This window comes from Ovis canadensis, chromosome 2, assembly GCF_042477335.2.
Source record: "Ovis canadensis isolate MfBH-ARS-UI-01 breed Bighorn chromosome 2, ARS-UI_OviCan_v2, whole genome shotgun sequence".
NCBI lineage: Eukaryota > Metazoa > Chordata > Mammalia > Artiodactyla > Bovidae > Ovis > Ovis canadensis.
In genome coordinates, this window is record NC_091246.1 from 43,514,132 (window position 1) to 43,530,902 (window position 16,771).

Here is a 16,771-nt window from a genome sequence, read left to right on the forward strand (position 1 = left end):
AAGAACCAGATAGCACCAAAGCACCCTCCAGCTTTTATCTTTTCTCTCCAGACTGACTGGGTGGTAAGGTAGGTGTTGCACCCCAGCAGCACCCATGCGCCTTTCTAAAATGTCCTCTGGGATTAGGACCAGAAGTGATGGGTGAATCAAGCCAAAAATCTAGCAGAGGACCACCGCCCCCTGTCTGACTCAAACATACCCCAAGGCAGGCACGCCTAGCACCAGCTTTCCAATCTACCACCTGTGAAGCAGCTGGGGCTCCCAGGGGAGAGGCGGGCAGACCAACCCTGGCTGGGAGGGTGGGGGCACTGCTGGGTTGTCCCTCCCAGGCAAAGCTAACTCACAGCCCTGTCCAAGGATTCTCCTGGGGATGATCTTTCTCAAATGGGTGCAGACAGCCTTGGGCAAGTACACAAAGTTCTTTAGATCAGGGGTCCTTAACCCCCCAGCCTTAGACCGGTACCAGTCCGTGCCTGTTAGGAACCAGACTGCATAGCAGGAGGTGAGTAGGAGGCCCAGTGAGCAAAGCATCTACATTTACAGCCATTCCCCAACACTGCCATTACCACCTGAGCTCTACCTCCTGTCATCAGCTGAGGCATTAGATTTGCACAGGAGCATGAACCCTAGCCCTAAAGTCAGGGTGGAATATCCTGAGATTGCCACAAGACAGAAATAAAGTGCACAGTAAATGAAAAACACTTGAATCATCCCGAAACCATCCCCCTTCTCTGCCCCAGTCCGTGGAAAACTTTTCTTCCACAAAATCAATCCATGGTGCCAAAAAGGTTGGGGACCACAGCTTTAGGTGTTGTCTCCTCACTTGCCCCACCAGCTCCTCTGAGCAAGTCAGCAGGGCTGGCAGCATCCATACGAAGTAGAGCGAGGGGCAGAGCGCCAGCCCAGGCAGGGCTGGCAGAGGAAGATGTTGTCTTACTGAGACGGGCCTGGGCAGAAGCTGTTTCAGGGCCTGCCTCCTGTTTGCTTCCAGCGCTCTGTCACCCTAATCCCTCTCCAGGCTCCCAGTGAGACACTCATTCCTCTACCAGGGATCATCCCAATAAAACAGGCATCTTTACAAAATGGTCCAGGGAGAGCATCACCATCCACTAAAAGGAGCCAGTCTCTTCAGTAGGGAATGTCACATGGCGAAGCATCTGGTAGGGGTGGGGTTTGAGGGAGGGGGGAAATGAGAGGGCAAAAAATTGTTATATATGAATACTCTCCAGGGACGTCCCTCGGGGTGGGGTGATTAAGAATCTGCCTCCCAACACAGGGTACATGAGTTTGATTTTTGGTCAGGGAACTAAGATCTCACATGGCACAGGGTTTCTAAGCCATCACATCACAGCTACTGAGCCTGCATGCTGCAGAGCCCGTGTGTCACAAGAAAAGCCTTCACATTGCAGTGAAGACCCAGTGCAAAATTTAAAAAAAATTTTTTTAAATAAAGAGACTCTCCACCTAGGATTAGGGGAAGCGCATTTCCAGGGGCTGGGGCAGGGAAGGAGAGAAGACAGGGGCACTGCTATATTTTGTTCATGTACAGTATATATTTTTAGTGCTCATATATTGAAAACTTTACACAGTGAATACCTGTAGCCTCTGGCCCACCCCTCTCCTTCTAGACACATATCCATGTCCCAACCTGCTTAATCCCTGGTGCACAAAGATGTCCAGTACAGCATCCACTTCGGGTTTTAATGCAGAGCCTGTCCTTCAGGAGGACGCAATAGTATCCAGCAGAGGCCTGGGGAGGTGGGCTGCCCTCACCAGCAGCACAGGCAGGTCCCAGCCTCTGGCTTCACGCCGCTCCCCATCACCTTTCCAGGCCAACGTGCTATTGGCACAGGTCTGGCGTGGAGGTGCCCACAGAGTGGAGGGTGGGCTGAGAGCTCAGGCCTGGGAATTGAGGGTGGGGGCTGCAGAGTAGCGCTGGCGGGCATGCTTCTCACAGTACAGCTCGTCCCCCACCCAGAAGTGCCCTCGCATCTTCAGGTTCAGCCCACAGTCAGCACAGGTGTAGCAGCCAGGGTGGCGGTACCGCCCCTCCTGGATGCGGACGGCCTGGTTCCTGCAGGGACAGGGAGGGGACAGCCATTAACCTGGGGGGCAGGAGGGAGGGACAGGAGTGCCTGGCACGATGCCACCATTCCCATTCTCAGGGAGCTTGGTTCCCAGCCCAGAGCCAGGACCCTGGAAGGTCCCAAAATCTCAAACACTTGACTCCTCAGGTCTACCCTCAGGGAAACCCCAGCCCACACCCACAGGACCCCAGTTTTAAAGTTATTCCTCCCCCACACAAAGGCAGACAAGCACCATCCTGAATCTTCTGGATTGTTAACAGAATAGTGATTCTCCAAGTGCAGTCCCAGGTGCCAAGACCCACAGCATCGTGTCACCAGGGGATGAATTGGAGATGCAAATCCTGGGGCTGGGGACCTCCTGAAGGGGAAATTCTGGGGGTGTTGGCTGAAATCCCTCAGGGGCCCAGCTGCAGCTCTTTGAGAACCAAGGCGTAGGATCCCCTTCCTTGGGTATGCACAGCAGGGGTGGGCAGCCTCCCATTCTGCAGATGAAACATGAAGGCCAGGGACTTGCCTAGAGTTATTTGACCGTCAACACTGAGCATGGAAGAAATTTACCAGGAAAGTGGGATGGCCAAGGCTCAATTTTCCAGAGACTGTTTTCTCTGGGCTACATTATCACGCCACCCACTGAGAAAAAATGCACCTTCCTCTGGAAAAGGCAGCCTAAGAGCGGGAAGAAGGGAGTAAGAACAAGACTTTCCAGGAGGAGGCGGAGCAGATCTCCAGAGGCAGTGAGATGATGATTGGAGAGAAATCAAAAACAGTAGCATTTCTTCCTCCTCCAGGAAGGCAGGGAAAGAAATGGAGCAGGAGGAGAGACCGCAGGAAAAAGCCCGTGCAAGCATCCCAAGAAGGCTGAAACGACCCCTGAGCCCATCACAAGTCCCCTGTGGCAGCGCTCCCCCCAGGGCCTCTGGCTAGTGGGTTCACGCAGAGCATCTGGGCCCTGCCCTCCCCATCCCAGGCCCTGCGCCCCAGGCCGCCAACACTCACGCGATGCTGGTGTTGCACTTCTCACACGTGTGGAGCTTGGGTGGGCTGGCCAGAGCCCTGGAGGTGGGCAGGGAGGACTGCGGACTCAGCGAGCTGGGCAGGTAGGCAGGTGTTCCACCTGGACAGGGGGGAGGACAGACAGACACATCAGAGCTTGTCCATAGCAGCAGCATCAGGCTGTATTTTTTTTTTTTTTTTTTGGCCACAAGGCATGTGGGATCTTAGTCTCCCAACCAGGAACTGAACACACACCCTCCTGCATTGAAAGGCAGAATCTTAACCACTGGACCACCAGGGAAGTCCCCAGGCTGTATTTTTGATGCTCACTCCACCTCCACCAGCACCAGCTCCAAAGAGACTCGTTGTCAGAGGTACACTTCCAAGTGGACCTCAACGTAACCGTGGGTGTGAGCGGGGGTCATGGAAGAAGGAGATGATCATGCCAGACCCTTGGCTGAGGCTGGTCAAGAGCAGGGAGCAGGTTCAAGGCTGAGCTACCCAAGCTAAGGCAGCCTGAGCAGTGTCTGTGCTCAGTGTCTGACACATCAGACCAAGCAGGCGGTTCCTTTCTGCTGATCCAGTCATGACATTAAAGACATGGTAATAACAGATAATAACACACACCATACCACCTCTGTGTACTTTTCAAAGGGCTCTCATGTGCATTATGGTGTCTGAGCCTTGGAACAACGTGAAGATGAAGCACAGATGTTACCTGGCAGGTATGGTCCCTGTCTACAGCTGAGGATGCCAAGACTTCAGGGGTGAAGTCACCATCTGTCTGCACTGCCCTCACCGCCCCCCACCCCGCCTCTCTCTGTGCCCCCTTCCAGGGCATGCTGAGGCCTTGGGGTGGTGATGGACACACTTTGCCCCCCTCCCCACCTCTCTCTGTGCCTCCTTCCAGGGCCTGCCAAGGCCTTGGAGTGGTGATGGATGTGCTTTGCTCCAAACCTTCTTACCCTGTCTCCTTTCTCTCTGTGAATACCTCCAGGAGCAAAACGTCAGACTTGGAACCAGTTACCAGGTTCAGTTCAGTTGCTCAGTCATGTCCGACTCTTTGCGACCGCATGAATCACAGCACGCCAGGCCTCCCTGTCCATCACCAACTCCCGGAGTTCACTCAGACTCACATCCATCGAGTCGGTGATGCCATCCAGCCATCTCATTCTCTGTCGTCCCCTTCTCCTCCTGCCCCCAATCCCTCCCAGCATCAGAGTCTTTTCCAATGAGTCAACTCTTTGAATGAGGTGGCCAAAGTACTGGAGACCCCTCCAGTACTCCTGCCTGGAGAATCCCATGGATAGAGGAACCTGGCGGGCTATAGTCCATGGGGTTGCAAAGAGTCAAACATGACTGAGTGACTAACATTTTCTCTTTCACCAGGTACCAGTGATTCTGCTGATCAAATACTTCTGACAGTCCCATCATTCGTCCCCCTGATACCACTGCCAAGGCCAGGCCCTCCTCATCTCTCCTCTGGAAGGAGGCAGTGCCTGCCCCCCTATCACACACAGATATACACACACACACACACAAACATCCACTTCCCAGAATGCTGAGCAGCCAGTCTGCCCAATACACGGAGTTCCTCGGGAGTAGAGGTGGGTCCTGACCACCTTTGATTGCCACATAGCTTAAGGCTGATCCACTGGATGAGTCTGTAAACGTCTGATGAATTAACAACTCACCCCTGGCAGGAGCCCATACTTCTGTTGCCTACTTCGGCCCCTCATGTATCCTCTGGCACTATTTAACCCAGCCCTCCTGGCTTGGGACACTCCTCAGCCTGGATGCAAGGCTTCACAGCCAGGACTTAACCTCCTCAGCCCCCCTCCATGCAGCCAGAGTCCTCTTGATCCCACCCGAAAACCCTCTGGCTCAGATCTCCACATTCCACACGGCTCCCGGCCACCATCTTAAGGCCGTTTGTGAAAGACTTGATCTTTCTTCAAGGGCCAAGTCAAACCTTTCTTCCTCCATGAAGTCCTCCTTGGAGACCCAGGGCCCACCACCTACCTTTATGGTTCCCTTGGCACTTCCGTGAACCTAGCCAGCACCTTTGGGTGCACCCCAGTAACCCCTATCAGACCAGAGGCTCCTGAAGTTCAGGGACGCTGGCTTCTATAAGTCAGAGCCTTAAAAAATACTGATCTAAACAAAGAATAAAAAAAAAAAACAAAACAAAAAAATAAAAAATACTGATCTAAATGCTAATTTATTAACACATCTGGTCAGCGGTTCAGAGTGTCCTGGGGGAATGTCCTCCTGCCCGAGCCCCCAGCGGCTCACCTCTCTCCTCAGCTTCTAGGGCTTCCTGCAGGAGCCGGAAGGAGCTGGACTGCCGGGGGGCCATTCGTGCCTCGCGGTTTTCTTGCAGCATTTTGAAGACTTCTGAATCCTCTCTCAGGAGGTGGCTTTCGCCTTCTGAGGCTACACTGCAGGGATGGAGGGAGCCAGCCAGGAGTGAGGGGCCCGTGCCCGGGGGTTAGGAAGAGCAGGAGGGCAGAGAAGATTAGCCCGGGGTGGGATAAAGAATTCTGGGGGTCAAAGGGAAGACAACTGGGCTTACAGAGCTGGGACCCCCCACCCTTCTCTGGGAAACCTGACAGTCTCCTGTTGCTCCCAGACCCTCCAAGATCCCACCCCTCCCTCCAGACCCCAGTGGTACCTGAGCCTGGGGCTGGAGGAACAGGGACCCGGGGAGGGCGGTGGCGGCAGTACCAGTACCGCTGAGTCGCCAGGAGGGCTGAGGCTGGCCTGTGGGAAGGAGAGGCACCAGGGGAGGAGTCAGCAGTGGGGCCCTGGGCCAGCACACCCATCTGAGCGGCCAAGCTCAACTGTTCCCCAGACCAACACCAGGGGGCCCCCAGCCCTCGCTGACCGGCAGGCTCCCCCTGCTGCACCAGCAACCACCAGCAGCTGCTCCTACTGGGTCTGAGAAGGGACCCAGCTCTGGAAGGGTGAGCTGCTGCCCCAAGGGGAACAGGCGCGGGACAGATTGAAGACAAGCATGTGGGGCCACTGTGCAGGCTCCTCTGCCATCTCACGCATTGTGTTTGCAAAGATGTTGCACACTGGTGCCGGGGGAGGCCGACAAGCAGAGAGAAACTAAGCTGACCCTTTTGCAATGAGGAAAAGGAAACATAAAGGGCCAAGACCCTTCTTGGTGTCAGAGTTGGGGCCACACAAAAGTCCCGTCTCCCTCACGTGCTGGAGGAGATCTCTCCTCTGATAACACCAGGGTCTGGGCTCACCGGCCTCTCCCGACTGCCCTGGGAAGTCTGGTCCTGCCCCATGGAGCCTTGAGGAGCCAGGCCTGTTTGGGGCTCACAGCGGAGTCCACTGCTCAGTGTGTGCTTGCCCTCTGGGCCTCTCACACCTGTTCTCTACCTGGAAATCTTGCCTGTAGTCTCCCTGTCACTCTGCTTTCTGGCCTGCATCTTGCACTCTCTCTGTAGCCATCCCCAAAGGAGAGGAGAGCCTCAGGGACAACTAGGCTCGCCAAGGCCAGGCTGAGGGCAGAGTTTCCCAGAAAGCCAAACACTTTCGATTTTAAAATTCAGAGCCAGGGATGGGACTTCCCTGGTGTTCCAGTGTCTAAGACTCCAAGCTTCCAAAACAAGAGGCCCAGGTTTGATCCCTGGTCAGGGAACTAGATCCCACATGCCACAACTAAGAGTTCACATGCTACAACAAAGATAGAAGTTCCTGCATGCTGCAACTAAGACCCAGCGCGGCCAAATTAAATGCTTTATTTTTAAAAGTTTTATTTTTATATTTTAAAAGTTGAAGTATGGTGTCAAGTGGGAAAACTTCATGACTTCTTAAGCTGAAAACAGAAACTTCAGAGCCTTTAAAAACAAACAAACAAACAAACAAACCCCTAAGCTCTCACTGCACCGGACCCCCTGCACCAGCCTGCATTCTTCTGTTCCTCGGCTTCTACAGTAAGGAGATTAAAGGTCAGCAAGGAAACTGGCTGGTCCAAGTCACTCAGGGAGTGGGAGGCTGGGCTAGGACCCCTTGCTGGGCTCCTGGGTGCCATGCAGTCAATTGACAGATGGTGAGGCTATTCCCTTAGGAAGGACAGCCAGCACCAGGTACTCAAGAACAATGTTCATCTTGCTGTCCCAGAGAGGCCAGCGTGTGCCCTGCATGGGGGCACTGGCCAGCAGGGAGGGAGAGCTGAAATCCACCCTGGCTCCCTTCGGAGGCCATGTCCTCATGCTGGCCAGTGAAACAGGGGCTGTTTTTACTTCATATCTGGTCACCCAAGAGTGTGCCTGTTGAGAAGGGGGCAACTTCTGGTTTCCGAAGGGCACCATAAGGACTGGTATTGTCCTACTTCCTGAGCCCAGTGATGCCTTAGCCAGCTCGGGAGCCAGAGACGAGGCCATGACCACTGCAGCCTGGGGCAGTGGCACCTCGTCTGTAGTCACCTCTGCCCCCTTCTACCTGCCAGACCACCTCATCCCCAAAGTGGTGGTGGTTTAGTCAGTGTCCAACTCTTCTGACCCCATGGGCTGTAGCCCACCAGGCTCCTCTGTCCATGGGATTTCCCAGGCAAGAATACTGGAGTGGGTTGCCATTTCCTTCTACAGGGAATCTTTCTGACCCAGGGATTGAACCCACGTCTCCTGTGTCTCCTGCACTGCAGGCGAGTACTTTTACAAGTGAGCCACCTGGCAAGCCTGAGCAGCCCAAATCCCTGACTTGGAACAGCTTCACCTTTCCCCTCCCTTCCCTCCCTCCCTCCTCCCCCCGAGGCACCTATAGGTGACACTTCCCTTTACCAAACCACCTTTCATCTCCAAAGCTGTTTATCTGCTCATCAAGAGCTGTCAATACTTAGCCAATACTCCTCAAAATGTGTTGTGGGGAATGTTAATAACTGAGTGGTGGGGGGAGTGGATAATGGGGAACCCCAGGAGAAATTCTGCAGTTAAACAAGTTTAGGAAATTAATAAAATTAAGCATCTTTCTCACAGGACTTTTCAGAGCCTTGAAATGGCAACCCACTCCAGTGTTCTTGCCTGGAGATTCCCAGGGACGGGGGAGTCTGGTGGGCTGCTGTCTCTGGGGTCGCACAGAGTCGGACACGACTGAAGTGCACAGAGTCAGAAGGTGCTCAAATGCACGGGTGGTTCCCAAGAGGGAGCTATGTGTCTGGTGACTCCACCCCATCTGACCACAGCCTCACTGTCGTAGACCAGAATGCAAGTTTCAGGGGGTTAGGAATTTCTGCTTTTCCACCAGTGTATCCCTAGAGCCTAGAAGGGTGCCTGACCAAATCAGCTGCCCCACAAATATTTGTCGAAAGAATGACAAGAGACCTCAGGATCAAAGAAGGGAATTCAGAGCCTCAGGTCCAACTCTGAGGCCTAGAGAGTGGAGGAAGGGGGCCTTGTCCAAAGTGACACAGTAGAGGTAAGACTAACCCAGGTCTCCCTGCCACCCCGCCCAGAGCTCCTCTTCACACCACATGGGTGGTCCTCAAAGCTGTGTGTGCAGCAGATCCCTGAGGGCTCCTGAGAACTCAGATGGGTGGCCCCACCCTACCCAGGCCCTCACTCCTGTCTGATCCAGTAAGTTTAGACTGGGGCTTGAGAATCTGCATTACCAACAAGTTCCAAGGTGCTATTGCCGCCACTTTGAAAGCCACTCCCCATCTCATCTGCCTCTCCCCTTTGCCCTGGTTGCAGACACTGGGAGGAAGGAGGCCAGGATGGACCAAGCTCATCCCTAGCTGGTCTCAGCCCGTATCTCTGTGGAGAAGGCCCCCAGGCCCAGACACGCCAGGTCTTGCTCCTACCGCTGCGTTCCCATCTCCCCAGCTCATCATCTCTAATCCGAAATCTACCTCTGACATCCAGCAAAATTCCTGACAAAGACTTCTCAGGCCACCCCAGCCCACACTCAGCTGTCCCCTCCCAGAACGCCTCCTGCTTTTATAATTAAGACCATACCATTCAGTGCTTAATTGTTCCAAAATTGTTTTGCATGTCCCTCTTATCTCTACAACTATGTTTGAAATTCCTTAAAGATGGTGTCTCATTGAATATATACATCTCTATGCCCACGTTGCATGGAGGGCCACTGGGCAGGCCCTGCAGCAGGTCACCAGGGAGCCCCTACTACGAGGCCTCCAAAAGACCCTGCTCTGTCCTTCTCCAGAGCCCCCAGTTTCTAGCACCCTCCCCCAGCCGTCTCCAAAGGCTCTGCTTTCTGGAATGCAGAATCAACTTGAGGTAGGATTCCAGCAGCTGGGCCTCATCCCCTTCACCCCAAAGGCTGGACCTGCCCCCACAAACTCTGCCCCCAGCAGCTGTGGCCAGGACTCTTGGCCGCCTCACTCCTCACCTCCCCACCCCTGCCCCTGGGGAGGAGAAACACCACCAAGGGGTGGGGGTTGGGCTGTCACTCGTAGACAGTGGGACCTGGGGGGTCCTGTCTATCAGACAGTGGGACCAGGAGTAAAAGGCTGGGGAGGGGGGGAAAAACAGAGAATAAGCCATATGCAATTCGAGTTGGAATCACAGTCCGGCTGGTGGTTCTCTGGTGGTTCTTGGGGGCTGAGTCAGAGGACGAAGAGGGGGGATGGGTGATGGGAGTTGGGGGCAGGCATGGCGCTTGGAATGGGGAGGAATGTGTTCAAGAGATGCAGCCAGAGCCAAAGGGAATCATCCCAACAACAGCAGCAAAACTATTTCGGTCCCAGCCCAAGAGAAACACTGGAGAAGGGAGGAAGCCATCAGCAAGGAGGAGGTGGCAGCGAGTAGGAATGTAAGATGCAGAAGGCGAAGGCCACCTGGGTCTAGCCAGCACAAGGACTGCTCCCTCACCAGAGCGCTGGCCTCCTAGCTCCGCAGAGGAGCCCACCCATTGCTAGACCGCAGTGCTGACTGCCCAGGTGGGGCCAGCTACCTGCGGCCCTACAGGCACCACTACCAACCAACCAGGTATCCTCACCTGTTGGCTTCCAGGGCAGCCCGCACAGGACAAGTGGTCAGCAGAAGCAGGTTCCAGGGAGTACGCCAGGCTCTGGAAACTGAAATGGGGAAATGGACAGAGAGTGCCTGGGTCCTCTCTACCAGGCTGCCCTAAGGAAACAGAGGTGACCCCCAGAGCCCCCTAAACTCAGCTTCAGAACTCTGAGAGGCTAGCCTCCACCTGTGGATGTGGTGCCCACCCGCCACGCTCACCTGTGGCTGGTCACCACCTCTCCAGTGGGAGCCTGGGGGCTGGTCAGGGGCAGGGTGAAGAAGGGGCTGCATGTCCGGGGGCTGAGGGAGGCCCGGCTGTCAGTGTGTGTCCTCCTGGAGCTCTGTGGAGAGAGGGGCCTGGAAGAGCAGGGCTGAGAGGAGCAAGGGAGGGGCCCCCATCACTTCAGGATGTGGGGCCCCCACCACTTCAGGGTGTGGGGCTCCCAGCAGGAGGCATCGTCCTACCTGGAAGCGAGTGGCCAGCACTTCCAGGGAGCCTTCCCCGTTGGCCTGCCCGGGAGAGGCAGCCTGGGGCCTGAAGAGAAGACAGAGGGAGGTGAGTGTCACTGGGGTCCTGGCACCTCCACTAAGCTGGTAGGGGCTGTAGATTCCAGCTGTGCCCACACTGGGTTCTCAAGATTAGGAAAATGTACAGAACATTCAGACGTCAGGTAGCTAAGTCTCAACTTTACCAAATTCACAAGTAACTATCATCAATGACCACCATCATCTCTTACAGCAGAGAACAATTCGGCACTACAAAGCAGAAAGGACACCGTTTCAGCAAGAAGTCCGATCCATTCCAGTTTCTAAAACCTCCAAACAATATCACCCTCCTCTGCCTTGCCTTTGTTTTTCCTTTTCTTCTCTTTTGGTGGTGGTGGGGGAACATTTCACCCAAACTGTATCACCAGTCAGCATCAGTTTGTGGATCAGTTTGGCAGGGGACAGCTGACTATATATAAATAATCCTTTATCTTTCACCCCTAGAGAAACTTAAGACCAGAGAGAGAGAGAGTTGCCAAAATTCCTAAAGGGCAGCAATAGCTGGGCCCACTGCCCCCTTTTCTCCAGGGGCCTATCCCCCCGCCAGCTTAGCCTTTGAAAGAATCACTTCTCTGCCCCTTCTGCAGGCTACCCCCCATAAAACAGAGGGTGGAGCCAGCCCTGCTTCCTGCCAGGCAGGGAGCTGAAGGAAGTAAAGAACAAGGCAGCTCCCCTGTCAATCACCAAGGCACCCCCAACCCCCAGCCTCAGCTCCCCAGGGACTCCCCTCCAATGGAATCTGACTGGAGCCTTGAACAGGAGGTGACTGGAGGGCTGGGAGCTGCTGAGGGTGAGGGATGGGCCCACCATGTCCCACTACACCAATCCTGGAGGTCTGACCACTTCCAGCAAGGTCAATAAGGAACCTCAGTCCCCACACTCCGTGCCAGCCACAGCCTCGGCTCTTTCCCAGGGGAGAGTTTAGGGCCTGAGTGAGGGGAGCTTGGGCTCTGGCCCCGCCCAGAGCACCACTTCCTGCCTGGGGCTTCTGAGTGCCTGAGAGGTCTCCAGGGGCTGGGGTGTTGGGAGAGGTTAGGAGGGGTTTGAGCAAAAGAGAGAGGAGGCAGGGAGTCTGGACCTGCCCCCACATGGAACTGGAGGAGGCCTGGGGGTACCACCTCTCTGATGGGGCTGGTCCCATCCAAGAAGGACGCGAGAGGAAGTGATGGTGTCAGCAGCTCCTCGCCCCTCCCCCACCCCACTCTGCAGCTTCTTGTGCATTTCGGTCCCCTCCCAGATGCCATGACCCATTCTCTACCCTCCTCCTCCAGGCCCCACTCCTGTAAACACTCAGGAGCCAGAAGTGGCACGATGTAGGCACTGAAGGCGCTGGGGTCATGTGAGGTCCTGGCAGCCAGCATCCCCAGCACTGGAGGGGCAGCAGAGGTGAGGAGAGGGCATGGAGCCCCGGCCCAGAGGGAAGCTGCTGGTGGAGGCATTGGCAGAGGTATAGGAGGTACCTGACTCAGGTTCAAGACCCGCCCAGAGGGCTCTCCTGGCAGGGGGATCTCCCAGCATTCCTGCCCTCTGACTCACTGGGACGCTCCACCCCAGGAAGCCACCTGTCCACCCCTCAACCCAGCCCAGGGTTTCAGGCTGAAGACCCAGGAGTCTGGGAATCCACCTTCCCCAACAGGGTCCAGAGAGGAAATGGGGAGCCACAGGGGGGTTCTATGGGGAGGGAGACCCCAAACTCCTCATCATCCCAAGATCAGAACAGAGGCTATTGGAGGCAGGGACCCTGGGGACCCAGCCTCAGGCACACCTTCCTCCTCTTCAACCCACTTCATGCCCACGCCCTGTACCCCACACACTGGGAACCAGTCAAACCCGGGCATCCAGGTGGCTGATGCCAGCCTGCCCGACTCTGACTGTACACCCGACTCTGGTTGGGCACCCGGTTGGCCTCAGCTGTCCTGCTGCAGCCCTAGAGCCCCAGACCTTCCCACGGATGAGCCATAGTGGCTCAGGCAGGCCAGACTGGAGCCGAGGGTAGGGGGTAAGGGCAGTCATTGTGCAGCGGGCTGGCAGAAGGCAGAGCGATACTGGCAGGCCCAGTGGAGGTGGAGGGCCTACCGGTCCAGCTGCAGCCTCAGGGGTGAGGGGCTCTGGCGAATCTTGCTCTGGGCCTCGGCGTGAAGCATGTCCTTTGCACTCTCACCGTTGATGGACACAATAATGTCACCAGGCCGGAGGTCAGCAGCCTCGGCCTTGCCCCGCTCAGTTACCTGGAGGGGATGAGGATCAAGTCGTCTCAAGTGACACTCAGGTGGGAATGAGGGGAGGAAATGTCCTTGTCCAGCCCAAGAAGCACAGAAGCTGCCCTGCACCAGGCTGGCCTACGTATCTCCCTTTAACATCACTCTCCCTGCCCACCCAGTGTCCACCCAGTTAATCAGCTTATCCCTTCCTGGAGGGGTCCAGAAGCTGGAGTGGCAGCCCCCCCCCCCCCACCCCTGACCCCAGCACTGGGATTCTAACAGGGCCTCTCAAAGAATAAGCAATGGCAGAATTTCAGGAACTGTGCTTGAAAAGAGCCCTGCTTGTGCAAACCAAATCATGCAGGTACTGCCTGCCCAGGCCTCCTGCATGAACACTTCCTGGCTGGGTCAGGGAGAATCACCAAGAGCTCAGGGCGCCTCTCCTACTAACCACAAAAGTGGCTGCCAGTAGGTATGGGGTCAGTGACTGAGGAGAAAGAGCAGGCCCTGCACTTGGCCCAGCTCCCTTTCACTCCCTAGAAGTAGCCACCACATCCTCATGGCAACCTGGTCCCAGCTCTGCCCCAGCCAACAATCTCAGAAACAGGCCTTGACTCCAGAACAAAAAAAAGAGAAAGGTGACTGTGAGGACTGGACAGACAGGGAAGGCCCTGAGTTTGGGGGCACCTCCCTGTCTCCTGGAACTAGCACTCACCTTGGTCACCATGATAGGTGTGTGGAAGTCCCTGCCCCCAGAGATTCGGAAGCCCCAGGGCGCTGGCCCCACCACATCCACTGTCAGTGCCATACCTGAGGCAGAAAGGATGGAGAGATGGAGCCGGCCCCTCAGCTCCCCAGGGGGATGCTGTGAAGTGGAGGCGGGTGTGTGTGACAGGTCCCTGGAGCAGCCAGTTAGGGGCTGAGGCGGGGTGGGGAGGCAGCGGGTGGAGGTTGGTAGAGGAAGTGACTAACCTCTCCCGCAGGCCTCAGTTCCACTTCCCCCCACCCTGGGAAGTCAGGACTCTGAGTTTCCCCCTTAGCGTCTGTCTTCAGCAGAGCAGCTCCCTGGAGGCAGGCTGTTGGGGTGCTAGACACCGGTGCTTGCTGAGAGCAGGTGGGCAGGCAGGGCTGGCAGGTGGTGGATGTCAGCACTTCCTCTCCCCTCCTCCACTATCAACGCTAAGGGCCCCTAGTACTGGCTTCCGGTCCCCAAACCCGACTGCACAAGGTGCTTCCTCCCTGCTCTGGGGGAGGACAACACTCAGGGAACAGAAAGGGGTGGCACCACTGCAGGCTTTCAAGTAGCTGGCTGGGGGCCTCCCAGCTGCCTACTGTGCCCCTGGGAACGTGGTTCAAGTGGCAAGACAAGGCTTCTACCTCCCCCAGTGGCCTGTTGCCCTCCCAGCCGCTCTTGGAAGAAGGACAGGCTCACCTGCCAAGCTGGGCACACCCACCCCGGGGCACTGACCAGCAGGGTGAGCTGACGGATGCTGCCGCGGAGCTGGGGCCACAGGACTCCCATCCAGGGCCCCTCCACTGGGTAAGGGAGTGTCCCTGTTGACCAGGCCCTTGTAGGATTTCCTGACCCTCTCGTTCTGGAGTCAGGAGCCAACCCAGGCAGGAAACTGTAATGCCAAGCTGGGCCAGCACACTACCAAGCACCCACCCTGGGGCTGCCCTTGGGGAGGCCCACGGACTACAAACGCTGCCAAAATCTATCAAGCACACTGGGACCACTTCCTGTGTTTAGGAGACTGGGGAGAGGGTGCCAGGGCAAGTGAGGCTGTCTGCCCACTTCTCGACCCTTCGACCCTTCGGCTTCCCCTTTTGCGCCGGCCCAATCTCTTTGTCCCCCGCACAGACCCCAGGTCGGCTGTGGCGGCTCACAAATGCCTTGGATTCCCAGACCTTTGAGCTGGTCAGTGGACTCCGCACCGGGGCAGCGAAGAAGTGCCCAGCCCGTCGTCCTGGCTCGCCCAGTTCAGGCGCCTTCTAAGCTCTGAAACCAAAGTACCGGTGCGCCCGGGGGTTGGAGTAGGAGCGCCCGGGAGGAGAAAGCCCAGCTCCAGGTGGGGAACCGACCGCAGGCGAGGCTGCGGGGAGCGGCCGTGCGCAGAGAGGTTCAGGCGCTCAGGGAGCCGCGGGCACACAGAACGGCCAAGGCGCCGGGGGCCGGAGAGGACGCCAGCCATGCGCCCCGAGCATAGGTGGGAGCGCTCACCTGGCTCCCGCTCACCTGGCTCCCGCTCACCTGTCGGGCTGGGCGGCAAGGCCGGAGAGCGAAGGGAAGGGAAGGAGGGAGGCGAGGAGAAGCCGCCGCTCCCGCCGCCGCCGCCGCCGTCTGCCTGACTCTGGGGAGAGCCCGCCCGGGACTCCGGGACCTGCCTCCACCCATGTGATCCCAGGGCCGCCCCTGCCGCCGCCCCAGCCGCCGCCCCAGGCGGGGGAGGCCGCCTCCTCCGCGCAGCCCAGCCTGGGCGCTGCCACCTGGCCCGCGACCGCTGGGGGCCAGGGGCTACTCTCTCCCGAGAGCCCCCTAGAGGCTGCAGACGTCCTCTCTGGGGTAGCTCCAGCCTCCCGGGGACCGGAGAGGCGTTCTGGTGACGAGCCCGGAGCCCCACTTCGCAGACAGCTGAGCCTGCTGACCCCCGAAACTCGCCCTCCTTCCAAGGGACTGGGGCGGGGACGGAGTGGGGGAAGGTCGGCTGGGTCTGTCTGCGGTCCGCCTGCCTGGCTCCTCCGCCCACTCAGGCTCAGATGCTGGCGCAGATGCAGTCCTGACACCCACAAATCCCAACCCGGGGGCCGCGCCTCCGCCTCCTTGCCCCGCCAGCGCGCTGGAGGGGCGGTGACTACCGACTGCTGCGGTGCTTTGGCTGCGCAGAGCTTCTCGGCCTGAGATGCACCGCCAGCCTGCTCCACTCAGGGCAACGTTCCAGGCCCAGTAGGAGATGAAGAGGGACTCCAGCTGGAGGTGATCGACCCCTCTCCGGGACTACACACATCCCTCGATCTTGTGCGCTGATCCCCCTTCCATTCCTGACTGCCTCCCTCTCAGCCTCTGGGTCGCCCCTGCCTGGTGCCTGCCTCTCCCAATAATCACTACCGGCCCATGCTCCCCTGTGCCCCCAGCCCTCTGCCAGCCACCTGGGTCCCTGGCTGTAGGGGTCAGGAGAGGACAGCCAAGGAGGACACCCCAGGTGTCATCAGCTCAGAACCATCCAGCAAATGGTTCCCTGTGGAGCCAAACCAGGCAACCCTCACCTTGGGAAACCTCAGGACCCACCAGAGCCAGCTCTCCTATCTCCCGCAGATCTCCACTTTACTCTGGGGACTCAGCAGTAAAGAAACTGCCTGCAATGCAGGAGACCCCGGTTCGATCCCTGGGTCTGGAAGATCCCCCAGAAAAGGGAGAGAATACTGAAAGAATACTTCAGTACTCTTGCCTGGAGAATCCCATGGACAGAGGGCCTTGGGGGGCTACGATCCATGGGGTTACAAAGAGTCGGACACGACTGAGACTAACACTGTCAGGCTGGCCTGTTTCCAGCACAGCACACCTGTAGGCACAGCTGTAAGTTGCCTGTGTCAGGTGTGAGTCATTCCCTCTGAGTTCCCTCTGCAAGGTGTGCCCTGACTCTCCCCCCCGCCCCCCAACACACACACCTACCTATGTCCTCCCTGGACCAGCCTGCCTCCAGCACAGCTACCTGCCCATCCTGGCCTCCCACAGCTCTGTCTGGGTGTGTGTAAGCTGCTCTCACACTAACAAATCCCAGGCCTCTCCATGTGGCCTCTTTGCCTGACACATCTGTCCTGACTCCCAACTAGGCTGGAAGCCCCTGAGGGAGCTGGAAGCTGTGAGTAGGACAGGTACTGCCTGGGGTGGGGCTCACCCGCAGGCCTAACCGCAAATGCCAGATCTGTTCTACCTAGCTCTGTGACCTCGAGCAAT

General features: G+C 57.3%; 1 protein-coding gene across 14 annotated transcripts; it reads right to left on the bottom strand.

Moving 5' to 3' along the window:
• Window positions 1-1,533: 1,533 nt before the first annotated feature.
• Window positions 1,534-15,611, bottom strand: PDLIM2 (PDZ and LIM domain 2). Of its 14 annotated transcripts, none has more exons than XM_069576027.1 (10): window positions 15,068-15,611; window positions 13,532-13,626; window positions 12,692-12,843; window positions 10,535-10,604; window positions 10,289-10,410; window positions 10,056-10,134; window positions 5,755-5,843; window positions 5,376-5,521; window positions 3,084-3,201; window positions 1,534-2,074 (listed from the first exon to the last, which is right to left on the bottom strand). In XM_069576027.1, the coding sequence occupies exons 2-10, from the start codon at window positions 13,622-13,624 to the stop codon at window positions 1,897-1,899; spliced, it is 1,047 nt and encodes a 348-aa protein (XP_069432128.1). In that variant the 5' UTR covers window positions 13,625-13,626; window positions 15,068-15,611; the 3' UTR covers window positions 1,534-1,896. The 14 variants fall into 14 exon arrangements, with proteins under 14 accessions (XP_069432128.1, XP_069432122.1, XP_069432129.1 ...); XM_069576021.1 differs by having other exon boundaries at window positions 10,289-10,440; XM_069576028.1 differs by having other exon boundaries at window positions 15,053-15,548.
• Window positions 15,612-16,771: the final 1,160 nt, after the last annotated feature.

Coding starts and splice junctions, on each gene's coding strand:
- PDLIM2 (XM_069576021.1), bottom strand. CDS start 13,624: ATGGCACTGACAGTGGATGTGGTGGGGCCAGCGCCCTGGGGCTTCCGA. Junction 10,441..10,534: donor TGCTGGCCACTCGCTTCCAG/GTAGGACGATGC, acceptor TGCTCCTCTCAG/CCCTGCTCTTCCAGGCCCCT. Junction 10,135..10,288: donor GAGGTGGTGACCAGCCACAG/GTGAGCGTGGCG, acceptor TCCCCATTTCAG/TTTCCAGAGCCTGGCGTACT.